The sequence below is a fragment of the Engraulis encrasicolus genome, chromosome 17 (genome assembly GCF_034702125.1).
Source record: "Engraulis encrasicolus isolate BLACKSEA-1 chromosome 17, IST_EnEncr_1.0, whole genome shotgun sequence".
Classification (NCBI taxonomy): Eukaryota; Metazoa; Chordata; class Actinopteri; order Clupeiformes; family Engraulidae; genus Engraulis; species Engraulis encrasicolus.
Genome location: NC_085873.1, coordinates 23,887,702 through 23,904,738, shown reverse-complemented (window position 1 = coordinate 23,904,738; position 17,037 = coordinate 23,887,702). Strand labels below are relative to the sequence as shown.

Below are 17,037 nucleotides of genomic sequence, written 5' to 3'. Positions count from 1 at the left end.
CACACACACACACACACACACACACACACACACACACACACACACACACACACACACACACACACACACACACACACAAAGAGAACCCAATATCACACTCTAAGAAAATTTCCCTGCAAAATAACGGCAGTTACTGGCAATTATATTTACCTGTAATTCTACTGTTATTTCACACCAAAAATCAAATACAGCTCATTGCTGTTTAATGTATCACAGTATATAACATTTTTTCAGCAGCAATTGAACTGTTAAATAACAGTACTCTACAGAAAAATAACAGTACATTTCAGTTAAAAAGTTGAATTGTACAGTGTGATGACAGGCAAATACTGGGTCATAGTTGTATTCATGAATATGGCCATGGCAACTTCCCACCCCACCCATCATTCTCCATAACTGTGGTACCCTGGCCATGTTACCACCCCACCCTCCCATCGTTCACCATGACTGGAGTGCCTTGAGCATGATACTATGGCGCTATGCTGTATTGAGAAAATGGTTTGCGGTGGTCCTTTGAAAGTGTGGGCATGAATAAAATTTCAGAGTACGCAGTGCTATGTTACAATGATAGTGTGCAAGGTGGGCTTTTTACTGTATCTCTTGATGAGCCAATGATGAATATAGCATTGGTCAGTCTTTAAAAAAATATTTTACACCAAGTAGCACAGCAAACAAGCAGCACTACAAGCTAGCTCTCAAAGCAATGCCTAATTTGCAGCAGGCACATTATATGCAACAATGCCACAAATGATGCCACATACAGCAAGCTTTCACAAAGAGGAAAGTGTGCAAGCATGTAAGCAAGCTTGTAGGCAAGCTTGTAGGCAAACAAGTGCTATGCTGTGCCATGCAGGCCAGCCAGCAGGCAGGCAAGCAACTGAAGTGTTGATAGTCCAGATTTATATACAGGTGCAAGAGTACCATGTGACCAGAGTCATCAGGCCCTTGGCAGGTGACGCCCGTAATTGAATAATGGCATAACAGCCCTACTCAGATGAGGCCAGGCACTGATTAGCAGATTGGTTTAGATGGGGCTGCTTGTTGCAAGGGTGTTACAAGTTCTTAAAATGTTTCAGCCATTCACACTTTCATCACTATCAAAATGCATGTGCTACTCACACTTTGCTGCATCAAGCACTTTTTAAGTATTGTAGTTTCCTTAGAAATTGTTTCATCATGCTTGATAGTATCAGATAATCTTTAACCAGTCAGAATGACTTCAGTTCTTCAGGTGGTATTGAAGTTTGATGGTGATCACGGACAAGTGGAGGATGAATGGGTTTCAATGGTGCTGCCTAAAATAACTTGTTATTTTCTAGAGATGCACCGGATCCGGTTCCGGTTCCGGATCCGTCAGGGTAATAGAGTTTTTCACAGGGTCCGGGTCCGGCAGGATCTTAAGCAGTGGATCCGGTATCCGGCATGTTACCTAAAAATCAGGGTCTGGTGCATGTCTAGCCTAGGCTTTTCAGTCTTTCACAACCCCAATCACTGCATGGAGTGAAATCCCTTTGGAAGCGGCTATTGCAGGCAGTGTGGCAATAGTTTGCGCCAACGTAATAAAAAGGGCCCACGTGTGCGAGTAGACTATATGTTTCAACCCTTTTGTAGGATCCGGTATCCGGTTCCGGATCCGGCAGGATCTTATTCAGTGGATCTGGTATCCGGCAGGATCCTAAAAATCAGGATCCGGTGCATCTCTAGTTTTTTCCACAACGGCGAATACTGCTATTGTGCAGTACTTACTGTTTATGCTCAATATGTGACTCAAAGTAATATTTTCACAGTAGTTGTCTGTTTTTTCGAAAAACAGTAGAATGCTGTTGCAGAATTTCCGTAAATAAACAGCTATTTGTTACAGTGCAGATAGAGGACACAGTTTGTAGGTATTTCGCCCACGAGCAGCACACCATGTCCCAGGGCACAGGCATGTGAGGCAAAAAAGCATCGATCCACTCACTCTATGCCACACACACACACACACACACACACACACACACACACACACACACACACACACACACACACACACACACACACACACACACACACACACACACACACACACACACACACTCCCTCTACTCTACAGGGCTGACAGGCTCTCAAATCCCTATAGCTCCATTATCTGACGCTGCTGCCTCAGTCGTTACCATGGCGATTGCTGTGGAAACGCCTTTGCTGTCCGCCACACCATTTTCCTCCCGTCTCCTCCCCTCCTCTCCTGTTTCTTCCCCTCTCCTCTCCTCTCTTGCCTTTTCTAAGTAGATTCTACAGTAGGCTATGCTTCATTCTTACATCATGGCTCTAAAGTAAAGCAGTTGTGAAGTGTTCATCATCACCATGATGTGTATGACTATGGAATGAGGAGTGATGCCATTCGAGAAGGAAAAAATAAACATCTCTGAGAACGTGTCTGTAAACCGGGAGGCTATTGATAGCCCGCTGTCTGAGGCGCCAGGGGATTCCCAACCCCGGAGGGTGCCAGTGGGAGACGTGTGCTCCCCTGACTCGTTTCACTGATGTCTCTTGTCGGTAGCTTAATGGAGCGATGTGCCTGTGAAGATATGAAGGAGTCTGCTCCCCAGCCTCTGCACAGTACAGTATAGTACAGTGTTTCCCAACCAGGGGTACGTGTACCACTAGGGGTACGTGGGCACACCTCAGGGGGTACGCGGAAAAATGTGATAATGGCAATTGAATAGATTGAGTATAGTCATACTGGGGATAAAGGAATATATAGAGAGCATGAGATAGGGGGTACTCATGGTACAACAAAAAGGCTTAGGGGGTAGGCGAGTCAAAAAAGGTTTGGAAACACTGGTATAGTAGCTCAGGAGCGGCTTGCAGCACGTAAAGGATGCTGCAGACAGGGCCGGATTAAGAAGGCCTCAGGCCCCCATAGGCTACAGCAGGGGTATTCAATTAAATGTCAACGAGGGCCAGTTTTTCAAATTCCTCCCAGTAGAGGGGCCGAAATTTCCATATGTATTATGGTTGCCGACTGTCAATGAAAAAAACTACGGGACACTTCATTGAGGTGGGGGGTCTGGGGTCCGCCCCTAGAAAGTTTTGCATTTCTTAGATGTTATTTCCTGCATGGCAACGTGTCATTCCGTGTCCCGTTTCAGCTCAATACAGAACCCGTACTTTTATCTCTAAATTCCGAAAAACAATTCCATATTGGGTCATTCCACGCCAAATCAACAAGTGCCCGCGCACTTAGGTCTCAAAAAATTCTGAAAATATTACCAAGTGTACCCATGGTACTTAAGAGAAACACTGTAAATGTATTTGAATGTAAGATGTATACTCTCCGTGTTACAGCCAATTTTACTGGGGGAGGGGGGTGCCCATTTTGTTCACACTCTTTTTTTTGTCAAAGTTCACAAGCCCCTAGCTCAATAACTAAACCATGTATGAAGCTCAAATTTGGCATGCTGGTACATAGATAGGAATAGTTTGTTGCTAAACTGTCAGTTTTGGTCTGTATGATCGTGCATCGTCATAGCATTCCCTCAAAGATGATACAAATTGTACTGGAGTTTTTGGCTGTGCTCTGTTTAGGCCTTCAGAAGACATATTTGTGCCCAACATAGCCTCTTGATTTTTTTCCCTTGTAGAGACAAGTAGGAACACTCTCATAAAAAGCTATAAATAGAAAGGAAACCCCATCAGTGTTTGAAAAGAAGACCTCACACGTCTGACAAATCATTTTGGGTGTCATTTTCAGAGCTCCAGAACCCCTTGTGGGATTGTCCACAGATTTTTATTTTATTTTTTTCTTCATTCTCCATGAATTCTTCTTTTTAAAAATGCCAATGAGACTTGTCTTATGTGATGTTTTCTTATTTAATTTCCACCCTGAACATGGGAACCATGCACATTGAGAGCAATATGTTTTCTATGCGTTTCTTCCGCTGCCATCTGCTGGTCAAAAAAAGTAACAACATGACTCTTTGTGCCTGACCTACTGTCTCTTTTGGTGTGCGAACCTGCTCCCACATTGAACGCTCGTGGGTCATTCCAGCTGGAATCAGCAAATTTCTGAAAAATCTCCCACTCAACCCTCTCGGATTTGCCTGAAAAAAATGTATGTGATGGCTTAAACATCCAATAGATAATATCCACAATATCAGAACTCAGCTCTGGATACTTTTGGCACAAAAAAATCTGTAAAAAAGTACACCCCCTACGCTTGTTTTAGCGTCATTGCATGAGTGACCATGTTCAGACTCAATTATCTCCAGAACTATTTGTGTCAGATTCATTATATTTTCAGGGCTAAGAGTCGCAGACCTGAATATCATATATTACAATTTGCAGCACTGTAAGTCAAATCACACCTACCTACACCTATCTACTCTGTGTAGATATCATATGTTCTAGGGTTTCCAAATGTCTGTAAAAACCTCAAAGTTCTACTGTACATGTAAGGTTCATCCTTGGTAAATGGTCTGATATGTACCATGACTTTCACATCATAGTATATCTAACAAAAGGCTCCAATGGTTGTTGAGATACAGAGGTCCAAAAAAAATAATTTGCACCAATGTTTGGAGCAATATTTCCAATCTATGACACTAGTTAGGAACTTTCTGTTTGGTGTTTCTGAAAGAGGATGTTTTTTTACATACACATATACAAAAATTGGGATGGTGTTTTGCCTCATTCTTTTTATAACAGACTTCAAAATCTCAATTGGCTACAATTACTTGAAGCTATGAGGACCATGTCACCAACGGACTTGTCGCAACTCTCAAATCCATGGCTCTGATGTCACCTTAATAGTGAAAACAAGATGGCTACCCTGTGAATGACAAAGCGAATTCTAGGGAAACCATAACACTTGTAAATGAATTGATTGATGCCACACAGCAAGAATACCACATTGCACATGACTTTGATAGACATTAATTATTTTAATTGTAAAATCATAATAATAATCATCATCATTTTAGTAGTAGTAGTGGTAGTGGTAGCGGTAGTAGTAGTAGTCTTGGAACAAAGTGATGAAATAGGAGAGGATTAAAGAATTGTAGCACTCTTGTTTGTAACAAGGACTCCCATCCTAACTAATCTTTCAATCAGCACCTGTAACTTTATATTTGCTATGAAGCTTGTGTCTTACTCGTTAAGTTACCAGCTGTATTGCAAAATAACTTAATTCATACTGGCTAGAGATTCCCTCAGACAATTTTGACAGCATGGTCCTGGAGTTTTAGTTTGAAGAGTTTGCTTGCATGCAGTATTCAATATCAGGTGAATATTGAAGGCACAGAAGTTCATATTGGCACTAGACAACCATGTGGTTCTTATCACATTGTTGCAATCTAATTCAACTGCTTGCATCAATATAATATTATACCACTGCAATGCTAACAAGTGGATTGCAAGTTAGCAGCAGTGATTATAACAGTCATGGTTTGGATACATGTAGACAATGTTCAATACTTGTAAAGATCATCATCACATTGATCCAGGTGAGATGGTGGAAGCCGAAAGGAAGCTTTGCAGCATGCAAAAGCGTTCAGATAGGGTGGTGGATTGGGGGCGGGGCACAGTTCTACAGTCAGGGTACCTCTGTCGTGGTGACTGTTGGCGGGGGTGGCACTGTTTTATGGTCGCATAGGAAAGTAAAAGTTGATTAGAGATGACACATAGGAGGAGACAGTTTGTAAAGAGGTATCCTGATTGTAGAACTTCCCGCCCCCCATCATCCTCCCCTGACCGAAGTGCCCTGAGCATGGTGGTGGTATCCTTACTGAAATCAATATCTATGTAAATGTCCTTCAAGGTAGCAATTTCGTTGTACCTGTACAATGACAATAAAGTTTCATTCAAAGTTTCATTCAGGTGCTCCTCATTGAAGTGCCAATGATGGATGGTTGCACACAACAATATGAGTGCAGATACCTAATGCATCATCAATGACAATGGCAAGCTACCTTATAAAGTCAACTCATAAGGTGCAGCTGTTGATTGAAAGTTAAGTGTGTATAAAATAATTTGTCACAGGTCGGAGCATTAAAAGTTCCTGACTTGTTTAATACATTTCATTTTTTTTTTTCAAATATTAAATCACCATCAAGGAAGTCAAGGTTGCATCAAGGAAATCATATCAACACCTTGTTTTATTTCCAGAGGTTGTTTGTTTTATGACTTCTCTCAAAATGGTACTTCTCTCAACCATCTTGAATTTATTGCTAACGTAGCGCCAGTGAGAACATGTTGTGTAGTCACTTGATCATCTGGCCGATAGTACACTTAAAAAGATGAGGCCAGAATCCCTGAAAAAAATCAGAAATACTGAGCTGAACAAACAGCTTTGCCTGGGCCCGGGAGAAAGTCGTCTGAAGAGACCCCTTCCCAATACATGCAATGTAATGAGTACCCAATCTTGATTCCCCCATGTCCTTGGCCCAGAACAATTCACCACTTCCGCTTCCCTCTGCACTATTTGATCACAGGCTTATGTCACACCGCAATGCGCTTTACGATCATTAAAAGGAATGAGGCAAAACACCATTCTATTTTTTTGCTATGTTGTTTATAAAAATATCCTCTTACAGACACAACAAAAAACAAGTTCACAGCTGGTGTCACACTTTGGAGGTATTGCTCTAAAAAATTGTGTTTTTTTTTTTTCATGACGCCACTTTGGATGGATTTGAGGGATGCATGCCACACTGCATTGAGATTTGAAAAGGCATTATACAAATAAAGGGGCAAAACACCATCCCAATTTTTAGATATATTGTTAATAAGAATATCCTCTTCGAGAAACAACAAACAGCAAGTTCACAACCGCCGTCATATATTGGAAATATTGCTCCAAACAATGGTGTATTGTTTCCTTCCCATGATGCTGACTTCCTGGAACTATTTTGGAACTATGCCATTGGCTCCATGAGCCGCCATCTTTGTGTGAAAATGGAACACAAAAATCAAGGGGATTGGCCACCTTCTTAGGATGGAATTGAGGGTTAAGTCAGAAATACTGAAATACCAGCTGGAATGACCCTCCTGAAATCATTGATATTGAAAGGGATTCCTGCACCCCTGCACAAGGACTCTCGGGTGATCATGTCTGGGCAAAATTTGCATTTGATTATTTAGTCTTTACATTAAATGTTATAGAAATCATGTTGCTCTCTTTTTGCATTTTGCCCATGTTCAGGGTGGAAATTAATAACAAAAACATCACATAAGACAAGTCTCATTGAGATTTTTAAAAAGAAGACTTCTTGGAGAATGAAGAAAAAAATAAAATAAAAATCTGTGGACAATCCCACAAGGTGTTCTGGTGCTCTGAAAATGACACCCAAAATGATTTGTCAGACTTGTGAGGTCTTCTGGTCAAACACTGATGGGGTTTCCTTTCTATTTATAGATTTTTATGGGAGTGTTTCTACTTGTATCTACAAGGGGAAAAAATCAAGAGGCTATGTTGGGCACAAATATGTCTTCTGAAGGCCTAAACAGAGCACAGCCAAAAACTCCAGTACAATTTGTATAGTCTTTGAGCGAATGCTATGACGATGCAGGATTATCCAGACCAAAACTGACAGTTTAGCAACAAACTATTCCTATCTATGTACCAGCATGCCAAATTTGAGCTTCCTACATGGTTTAGTTATTGAGCTAGGGGCTTGTGAACTTTGACAAAAAAAAGAGTGTGAACAAAATGGGCACCCCCCTCCCCCAGTGAAATTGGCTGCAACACGGAGAGTATACGTCTTACATTCAAATAAATTTACAGTGTTTCTCTTAAGTACCATGGGTACACTTGGTAATATTTTCAGAATTTTTTGAGACCTAAGTGCGCGGGCACTTGTTGATTTGGCGTGGAATGACCCTATTTCAAGGGGCTTGTGCGGGGCCACAGCCTTGCTGTCCAAGGGCCGCATCTGGCCCCAGGGCCGCCATTTGAATAGCCCTGGGCTACAGGTTGCGATAGGCCCCCAACAGAAGAAAAAATCGTGTCAAAATAAATCAATTACCTTAAATAGGAAGGCAGCTACAGGAAGCTAAAGCTACGTTCACACACAACGCTGCTAGTTACTAGCTTCTTGCTCGCTCGTCTATTCGCCACTCTCTCATGGAATGTTCGCTAAACTTTCCTGTGGCTATAACTGCCAAAGCACAGGTGAGTAGTACCGAACTCTAACTCTAACTCTAACATCTTCAAGTTAATGAATCACCCTTAACAAGTCAGACGATGTTAAATGTGAAGGTGGCTGCAACCAGCCTCTGCACACAGTGTCAGAACAATTGCTCACAGGACCCTAGGACTAAACACTTACAGGGCCCCCCATACAGCCTGCACAGAACATACTGTAATAGGGCCCTCACCTCCAATAAGCGAGGGCCCTGCATGCAAATGCCCTGCTATAAAGTGCAGTAGAGGGCAGGTTGCCGTAGTATGCAGATTGATAGAAATGGTAAGCTTGTGGCCCGCCCCTCTGCCTATGATGGTTTTCTAGACCCTTCCTCATGTTGACGTGAGTCTAGGGTCGTTAGGCGAACCCAGTCTTTCCCACAAATTTCTTGCCAGTCTTTCCTATCCTTTTCAATTAAAGTTGACAATCATTAATAATATGTCATTGTTTTAGATATTTGTGATGTTTTGACAAGGCCAATGATAATGTCGCTGTTGTGGATGCACTGGCTGGTAATTGACTTATGACTCTAGGCTCGCCCTGGAATATTGATTGATCAATCACAGCGCAAAAAGAGGTCCAAAAGTTTTTGACTGACAGTCAGCACTCCATCTCATGTTTTCGTTCTCGGCAAGACATGGCTGTTATAATCTCATTGAAATAAACTCTTGCATTCATAATATTATGATGAATGGAATGTGTTTTCATTTATTGAGAGTGAACTACTGCATGTACAGTCACGCGTATAAACCTCCACGATGATATGAGAGCATATAACGTTTATCTGTCTGACCTAGCAACTGTAACCCAAGATGGGCAACACTTCACCAAAGGCCACCAAATAGCAAGGCCGACAGGCGGACAACAGATGCGTCCCTCTACGCCAGTTCCAACTATGCCATATTTTCCCCCAAACGCCCCCCTGGCTTCCTCCTAACCTGTCAACGCCCCCCTGAGGATGTACTTTTTGTTTATTGGTCATATTGCCCATGGAAACTGCAAATAATATGGCAGGCAGCAAAATGGCGAGACATGGCTTAATTTTTTGCAGTTTAGGCTATAATAAGCTTATCATTCTTGGATTTTGAAAAGAACCATATGATTTCAAATGTCACATAGATCAAGTAGGCTACATTACAAATTACTAGACATTTATTAGTATCAACCTTTAGTATCACGCCATTTCAGCATCATGTGCATGTGGGAAAGAATGTAAACATCGACAAATACTAAATAAATAAAACCGTTTGGGTCAATCATGCGCTTATGGGTTCACCCTTTAGGTGAATTATGCGCTTATTTTTCAATACCAGCTTCACCGTCAAGGCACAAAGCAGTGAGCTTCCGTGCCAGAGTTAACCAAATTCACACGACTGCAAAGCAATTACGAAAGACGCGTTCTCTCCCGTGCTCTCTCTGAGCGCAACGGAAAGCACCTGTGGGGTAGCCCCTAACGAAAGAACCTCCCTTTGTAGCCTACGAGTAACACACCGTATGTCAAATGGCCCAGCTGTCTAGCACCATGTTTCAGAGCGCAGCGCACACTGACTAGGCTACTCACTGAAAAGGCAGAAGTAAACTCGCTGGGAATATTAAAAGGCAGCCTCCCTTTTTCGTAGGCTACACACAGACGCCTGAACCCGATTTTGTGGACTGGACAAAAGCGGAGGAAATGTGAAATGTTATGAAAGAAAAAAAAGTCCACGTTTAGAGGCGCTGCGGGCTGTCAACTAATTACAGTTCCATGTCGTGGAGCGTTATGCAATGCAAACGCCCTCGATCCAAGCAGAAAGGAAAATGTGAATGTTATGAAAGGAGAAAAGCTAACCAAATGTTACAGGTCCCCGTTTAGAGGAAGAGCTGTATGCGCTGCGGGTTGCCTGTCAACTAATTACGGTTCCATGTCGTGGAGCGTGCAATGCAAACGCCCCTCTATCCGAGCACAAACATCTGTGTCAAAAACTGCCTGCCGACTTCTAAATCGTCATTTCCGCGAGTCTCTGACGAACCAAAATAAAGTTGCCTCCCATTGTCCAAACGCAAAACAATGCCGAAAATTGAATGGCCCCCTCAGTTATCTCACAATGCAATCAGTCTTGCCGGTTTGGTAACATATCATATGGCCTACGTTTTGGCTTGCACGCATTCGCTCCGGTCCAAAATGCCAACTCTGCCGCCTTGTGCCCGTTTTGGATTGCACGCATTCGCTCCGGTCCAAAATGCCAACTCTGCCGCCTTGTGGCCACAGGAAGGAACAATTGAAGGAATGCGTTTCAGACACAATTGAAGGAATGCGTTTCAGACGGACGGACGGACGGACGGACAGACAGACCCTATTATAGAGATGCTGCTGTGACGCATCTAAAAATTGAATCAAGACAAGAGGATGTTAGACGGGAATCCGGGATCAGGATCTTAGTGGCAGTTCCTTTCAAAGAGCCGTTCAAATAAACGGGCTCTTTTGGCTTTTGGATTTTTTCAATGTTTAGAATGTAATATTTTGGAATCTGATTGATTATTCTCCTGCTTCTAAAGACGGCTTTTGCCACTCTTTGTGTTTTCCCAAATTTAAGAAATCGCCTCGAGGTCACATGCTTAAAATGAACGAAAAATGAACGAAAAAGCGGTAGACTGGCTCCCCCAGTGATCCGGTTCCCATCGTTCACTTCTGGGAGCCGTTCAAAAGAATCGCCTCGTTCGCTAACGTCACAACACTACAACAAATTAGTGGCAGGGTTTGAATGCGTTTATCTGTAAATCTAAGCGCATGTAAAGAGAGGACATTGGAGGAGATGGCCCTTGTTAGTTAGCAGCCTCATTTGGGAAAGGTCAGGGGAAAGATTTCTGTCCACATGAAAAGATGTGTGAAGAATGCTAAATCTGGATTAAGGCCACGGAGAACACCACGGGGGTACATGAATGACATACGCACGCATGCACGCACGCACGCACACACACACACACACACACACACACACACACACACACACACACACACACACACAGGACACATCTCTCTCTCTCTCTCTCTCTCTCTCTCTCTCTCTCTCTCTCTCTCTCTCTACGTGTGTGTGTGTGTGTTTGATTTGTTAAGTAGAGGTACTAAATCTTGTGATAAGAAGGATGTCAATAGATATGAGGTTATTGATAAGATTGCGGTCGAACTGACACACACACACACACACACACACACACACACACACACACACACACACACACACACACGCACAGACACACACACACACACACACACACACACACACACACACACACACACACACACACACACACACACACACACACACACACACACACACACACACACACTGAGGGTCATTGAGGCAGTCAACACATGCTGGCAGGGTGTTGCTCAGAGACAGTCGGTGCTCGCATTCGCTCCTCATCTGTAGCGGTTACATTTGAGGATTTTGTTTTTATGTGGAGACTCTCTAGCGTGTTTTGTTGCATGCCATTTGAAAAGGGTGGAAGTACGAGTAAGTACTGATCTTTCTGTTTGGCTTTTGGCGTTTTGTTTTGCTACTCCTTTTGCTGCTAATTAGATGGGGTTGTAGTTGTCCTGCAAGGGGAGTGTTCAACATCTGATGTTTTCCGCTCTGAGAGTCATAGAGCTGCATAGCTACTTGTAAATAAAATCCTGCATTTCACCATGTGCACCATGTGCATATTTTTTACCCATGACTAACCTGTGGCATGGAGTGTCTCTGAGTTACCATACAACATTTCTTTGCCATTACTGACTGATGGCCATTTTTTCATTTGTTGTTGTTGCTGTTGTTGTTGTTGTGATGGTGGATGTTGTTGTCTTACATCCTAGTGAAAAGCTGCACTCTTAAATAGAAGTGATTTATTGTGATGTGTTGGGTAGTGTGACAAGCAGGCAGATGTTTTGGCCTATAAGCCATCTAAACTGCCGGTATGGTTTAGGCCAAAACCCTGTTCGTCATGCTACCCAATAAATCACAGCAAGATTTATATACGAGACTAAGGGACTCAGGAGTGCAACTGAATGTAATAACCTGGTTTCATAAATGAATGAAGGAAGCAAAGGACAGCACTCTTCAGATCTCACTGTGCTTATTTGCCCACGAACGTTTCGGGCAGAGCCCCTCTTCAGCGTGTAATGGCGATTGCACCCAAAGGTGGTAGGTGTGCCCTATATAGGGTGTTCACCTTTGATCCAATAATTGACATCCAAAGGTTTATGTGGGATTCAGCACCCAGTTAAGAACTGTGAGAGCCATTAGGCGATAGTCTGAGCGCGTCTTCTTCACTTTATACCCTGGTTTCACACCTGTTTAGTTATCTGGTGTGGAGTGCACTTCCTCTCAAAATGCTATCACACTTTTACTTATCAGGTTAAATTAAAATGCTATATATTACTTATCAGGTTAAATTAAAATAGTATATTACTTATGAGGCTAAATTAAAATAGTATATTTTACCTGTCAGGCTGAATTGATATAGTATATTTATCAGTTTAAATTAAAATAGTATATGTTGGACCCTTAATTAAGAGAGGCCTGGTGAGTCATCAATGGCTGCTTTGCTCTTCCAGGTTACCATGGTGATGACTCCATGGACTCACAGGTCTGCTACACTTTCAGTGTGTGCCCCTCAGAGATAGCTAACATAAGGGGCTTTATAATAGGCCTACATGTAAAATTAGCCTCTGGAAAGGCCGTTTATAAAATGACACTAGCCTATAATCCATTCACTGGTTTGCAAATAATCAATGAATAGGTGGGACGATACATTATTCATCCGCCAATATGGCAGACTCACTAGCGCATCGTAGTGATGGGCTAGCCAATCATTGTGTCATTTATCTCTATACGTATGGCTATTGTGCACCCTGTGTGTGTGCAGGTGGGCGTGTGTGCGTGCCGGTGGGTGGGTGGGCAGATAGGCGGGCCGTATACAGTATAAACAGGATGTGTCTGTGTGTATTGGGTGGGGAGTGTTCCTCATTGCTATGTGTGGGTTCATGTGCGCTTTTCAGATTACAGTATGTTCAATGTTTTGAATTCTGTTGCAAATGTGTCAAATCTTTCTTGCACACTACATTTGCGAGAGATTTGCTTGCAAGTGTTATTGCAAAAGAAACAACTAGATTTACATTACAAATCAATCAGCTGATGTAATACATATACATTCATACCCATGCCATGATTTTTCCCTGAATGTACCTACTTTTGTGTGTGTATACGGTAAATATTTCCATGTTACTGTGTTAATGTGTGTGTGTGTTTGTGTGTCTGTGCATCTGTCTGTCTGTCTTTCCTTGCATGTGAGTATTTCTAAGTAGGCCTATACTAGGTTTTTCCCATGTTTTGTGAGTGCATACATGCATACCATGTACTGTATAGGCTGTGTTACCCTTTATATGGAGCATATTACTTAAATTAGGAGTCTATGAAGCATGTTCCTCTACCTGTGCTGTGATGTGTGTTTTGTACTGTATGTGACCATGTTTTTCTCCCTGTATACCTAGATGGACGAGATAAGACAAGTCTATAGGCTCTTTTCCACTGCCGGTTTTCTGGTAGGCCTACAGCTTGACACAGCGTGACTTGGCTGTCATTTCTTGCTTTTCGATTGAGCTGTGTCGTGCCCAATCAGGGTCGGTGGTGGCTCAGGTGGTAGAGGAGCCAACCAGAAGGTTGCAGGTTCAAGACCCGCTCTCCCTGACCCCATCGGTACTTAGCCCCAATTACTCCTGGTGGCAGGGTAGTACCGTGCGTGGAAGCCACCGCCACCGGTGTGTGAATGTGATTGTGAATGGGTGAATGTGCTCGAAAGAGAGGAAAGGCGCTATATAAATGCAGTCCATTTACCAATACCAAGCAAAAATTGTCGGCCGAGTTGTGCTGTGTTGAGCTGTAGGCCAAATAGAACACTGGCAGTGGAAAAGAGACTTATGAAGCATGTTGCTCTCTCTGTGTTTTGTTTTGATCATGGTGTTCTCCTCCTCCTCCTCCTCCTCGTTGATGGATGAGCTACAGTAAAATGGGTATTTTGTTGCCCTCATTAAAGCTACGTTCACACACGACACTGCTAGTTACTAGCTTCTGGCTCGCTCGCCTACTCGCCACTCTCTCATGGAACATTCGCTAAACGTTCCCGCGGCTTTAACTGCCAATGCACAGGCGAGACTCTACTGAACTCTGCATTCCAATTGGTTACTCGCCTCGCTTGAAGTTAAAATATTTTCAACTCGGGATCCGCCCACATAGCATCGCTTGTACACTACTCGCCTACTTGCCTCCTCGTCTCGCTGGAACACATAGACATTCTATTGACTTAATTCGCTGAGCGAGTAACTAGCAGCGACTTGTGTGAACAAGACTCTACTGAACTCTGCATTCCAATTGGTTACTCGCCTCGCTCGAAGTTAAAATATTTTCAACTCGGGATCCGCCCACATCGCATCGCTTGTACACTACTCGCCTACTCGCCTCCTCGTCTCGCTGGAACACATAGACATTCTATTGACTTCATTCGCTGAGCGAGTAACTAGCAGCGACGTGTGTGAACGAGGCTCTACTGAACTCTGCATTCCAATTGGTTACTCGCCTCGCTTGAAGTTAAAATATTTTCAACTCGGGATCCGCCCACATAGCATCGCTTGTACACTACTCGCCTACTTGCCTCCTCGTCTCGCTGGAACACATAGACATTCTATTGACTTAATTCGCTGAGCGAGTAACTAGCAGCGACTTGTGTGAACAAGGCTTAAGAGTTTATGAAGCATGATCCTCTCTGTGTTTTGTTTTGTGTGACATGTGACCATGTAGTTTTCCCTGTATCCGCATCAATGGATGAGATAAAAATGGGCGTTTGTTGCCCACATTAAGAGTATACTGTATGAAGCAGCATGTTCCTCTACCTGTGCTGTATGACATGTATGTTTTGCGTGTGACCATGTGGTTCTCCCTCCTCTCCTCTCCTCCCCGTATAGATGGATGAGCTAAAGGTAAAAGACAGAGCGGTGGCGGGGCTGGAGAAGGAGCTGGGCGTGCAGACAGGCGTGGCCCAGCGTTTGGCCCTGCGCGAGGCCGAGCGGCCGGCCACCAGCCCCAAGGCCGAGCCTCCTTACTCAAATAGTGCAGGAGACTCCCCCGAGGCCACTGCCAGCCCTGTAAGCACCTTAACCCTCTCATCTTCATCTGCCTCCCCTCCGTACCTCCCTTCCTTCATCTATCTTCACCCACCGCTGCCCCACTCTCTCTCACAGCACAGCAACACAGTCTTATCCCAACTCGTCAATTTCTGGCCATTGTTGACCAGACTGCAATTTTTTGACGTCGAAGGCATACCTGCCATGTCGCATGTTGACTACGTAGGTGCCCTGAACCTAGACCTTTCCCTAACCCTAATGTCTAAGGTATGCCCTTGGAGTCCAAAGGTGATTTGCGCCTCAAAGGCGCCCCCCTAGTGCCAGCATAACGTCACTGATGGTTAGGGTTAGGAAAAGGTCTAGGCTTAGGCCACATGGTCAACATACTCAACATGTGACCTTGCAGGTATTCCCTCAATATCAAAAATTGCAGTCTGGTTAAAGGTAGTCAGAAATTGAGGAGTTGGGGTAAGACTGTGTTGGTCAATCCAGGATTCAGAGAGTAAATATCCTTCCACAAATTTGATCCAACCAGCTCTGAATCCACTTATTCTAACTGGTACTCTGGATAGGTAGAGCAGCCACCCAGTGGTTTCACCTGTGTTGGAAATCAACTGTGGAAGGGATTGTAAACTTTCTGTGCTGGTTTTTGACACCGTTGCTGAAACACATGAAACACACACTTACACACTTTCATACTTTCACACTCTTGATCAGCCCAGACTTTGCTAACACACTGGTATCTCTGCTATACTGCTGCTACTGCTGCTGCTGATGCTGCTTCTACTGCTGCTGACCGTATAGATCTCACTAGAGAGTATCGATCACTTGCTTCTGCTCACTGCACTCAATACAGCCAGGGGCACTGCCGAAAGTAGAGCACTATTTTTGGGGCCTTTCAATAGTAATATAATCTGGGATGCTCTTTAATATTAATGCCAATGGTGTCCCCTTGTCAATGCTGTGCCCATGTACTGTAATTGTGATGACTCCTCTGGCTGGCTGGCTGGTTGGCTGTGCCCCTGCCTGCGTTAAATACAGCCACAACACAACACCAATCAGCTGTCTGCACCTCTGGGGTGCATTTCTCAAAACCATAGTTGCTAACTACATTAGCTACTTTGTTGTTTGCAATGCGATTTCCCATTGGCAACTACTGAAGTTGCTAACTGGCTAACAACTACGTATACACGTCTGCTGTCTGCACCTCTGTGTGTTGTGGCTCTGCTCTGCTTAACAGCTTAAGAAAAGCAAAGCATGTCCCTAGTTGTTGCTTTGAACTCGCTCTGACCCAGACTACTGTAACGCTGGGTGTCTCTCCAAAAGCAAAGCTAATCGTCTTTGCATAATTAGGGCTTTTCATGTTGCCGTGGAAAATGAATTTTGAGAGCCAGGGCTGCTGCCATTCTTGTTGTTGCAGCAGGCCAGGCTAGGCGGGGAATGTGTCGCGTTTGCTACGGCTTATTTCATCACTAAGCTATTGTGAGGGAAAGGATGTGTGACTCAGAGCAGGTATTCCTCTTTACCCCCTGAGTCATAGATGGTGACTAGAGAAAGTTGCAAAAAATAAAAGAAAACCGGAACACAAAGGCAAAAAACAAGAATGAAAACAAGTCTCTCGTGAATATAACTGAGATGACTAATTCTGTTTCAGTCCTGTGAAACATTCTTGAATCCAATACTTTCATTCATTTATAACAGATGCTAGTCTCATGGTCAATGCCCATGTACGGTATA

At 43.5% G+C, this 17,037-nt stretch overlaps 1 protein-coding gene across 1 annotated transcript in view; it reads left to right on the top strand.

Moving 5' to 3' along the window:
• Positions 1–17,037, top strand: part of jakmip3 (Janus kinase and microtubule interacting protein 3) — an 85,601-nt gene that overhangs the window by 19,047 nt on the left and 49,517 nt on the right. Inside the window, exon 4 of the mRNA XM_063222008.1 lies at positions 15,142–15,321. Coding sequence (XP_063078078.1) covers positions 15,142–15,321 — 180 coding nt within the window. The remainder of the gene's footprint in view (positions 1–15,141; positions 15,322–17,037) is intronic.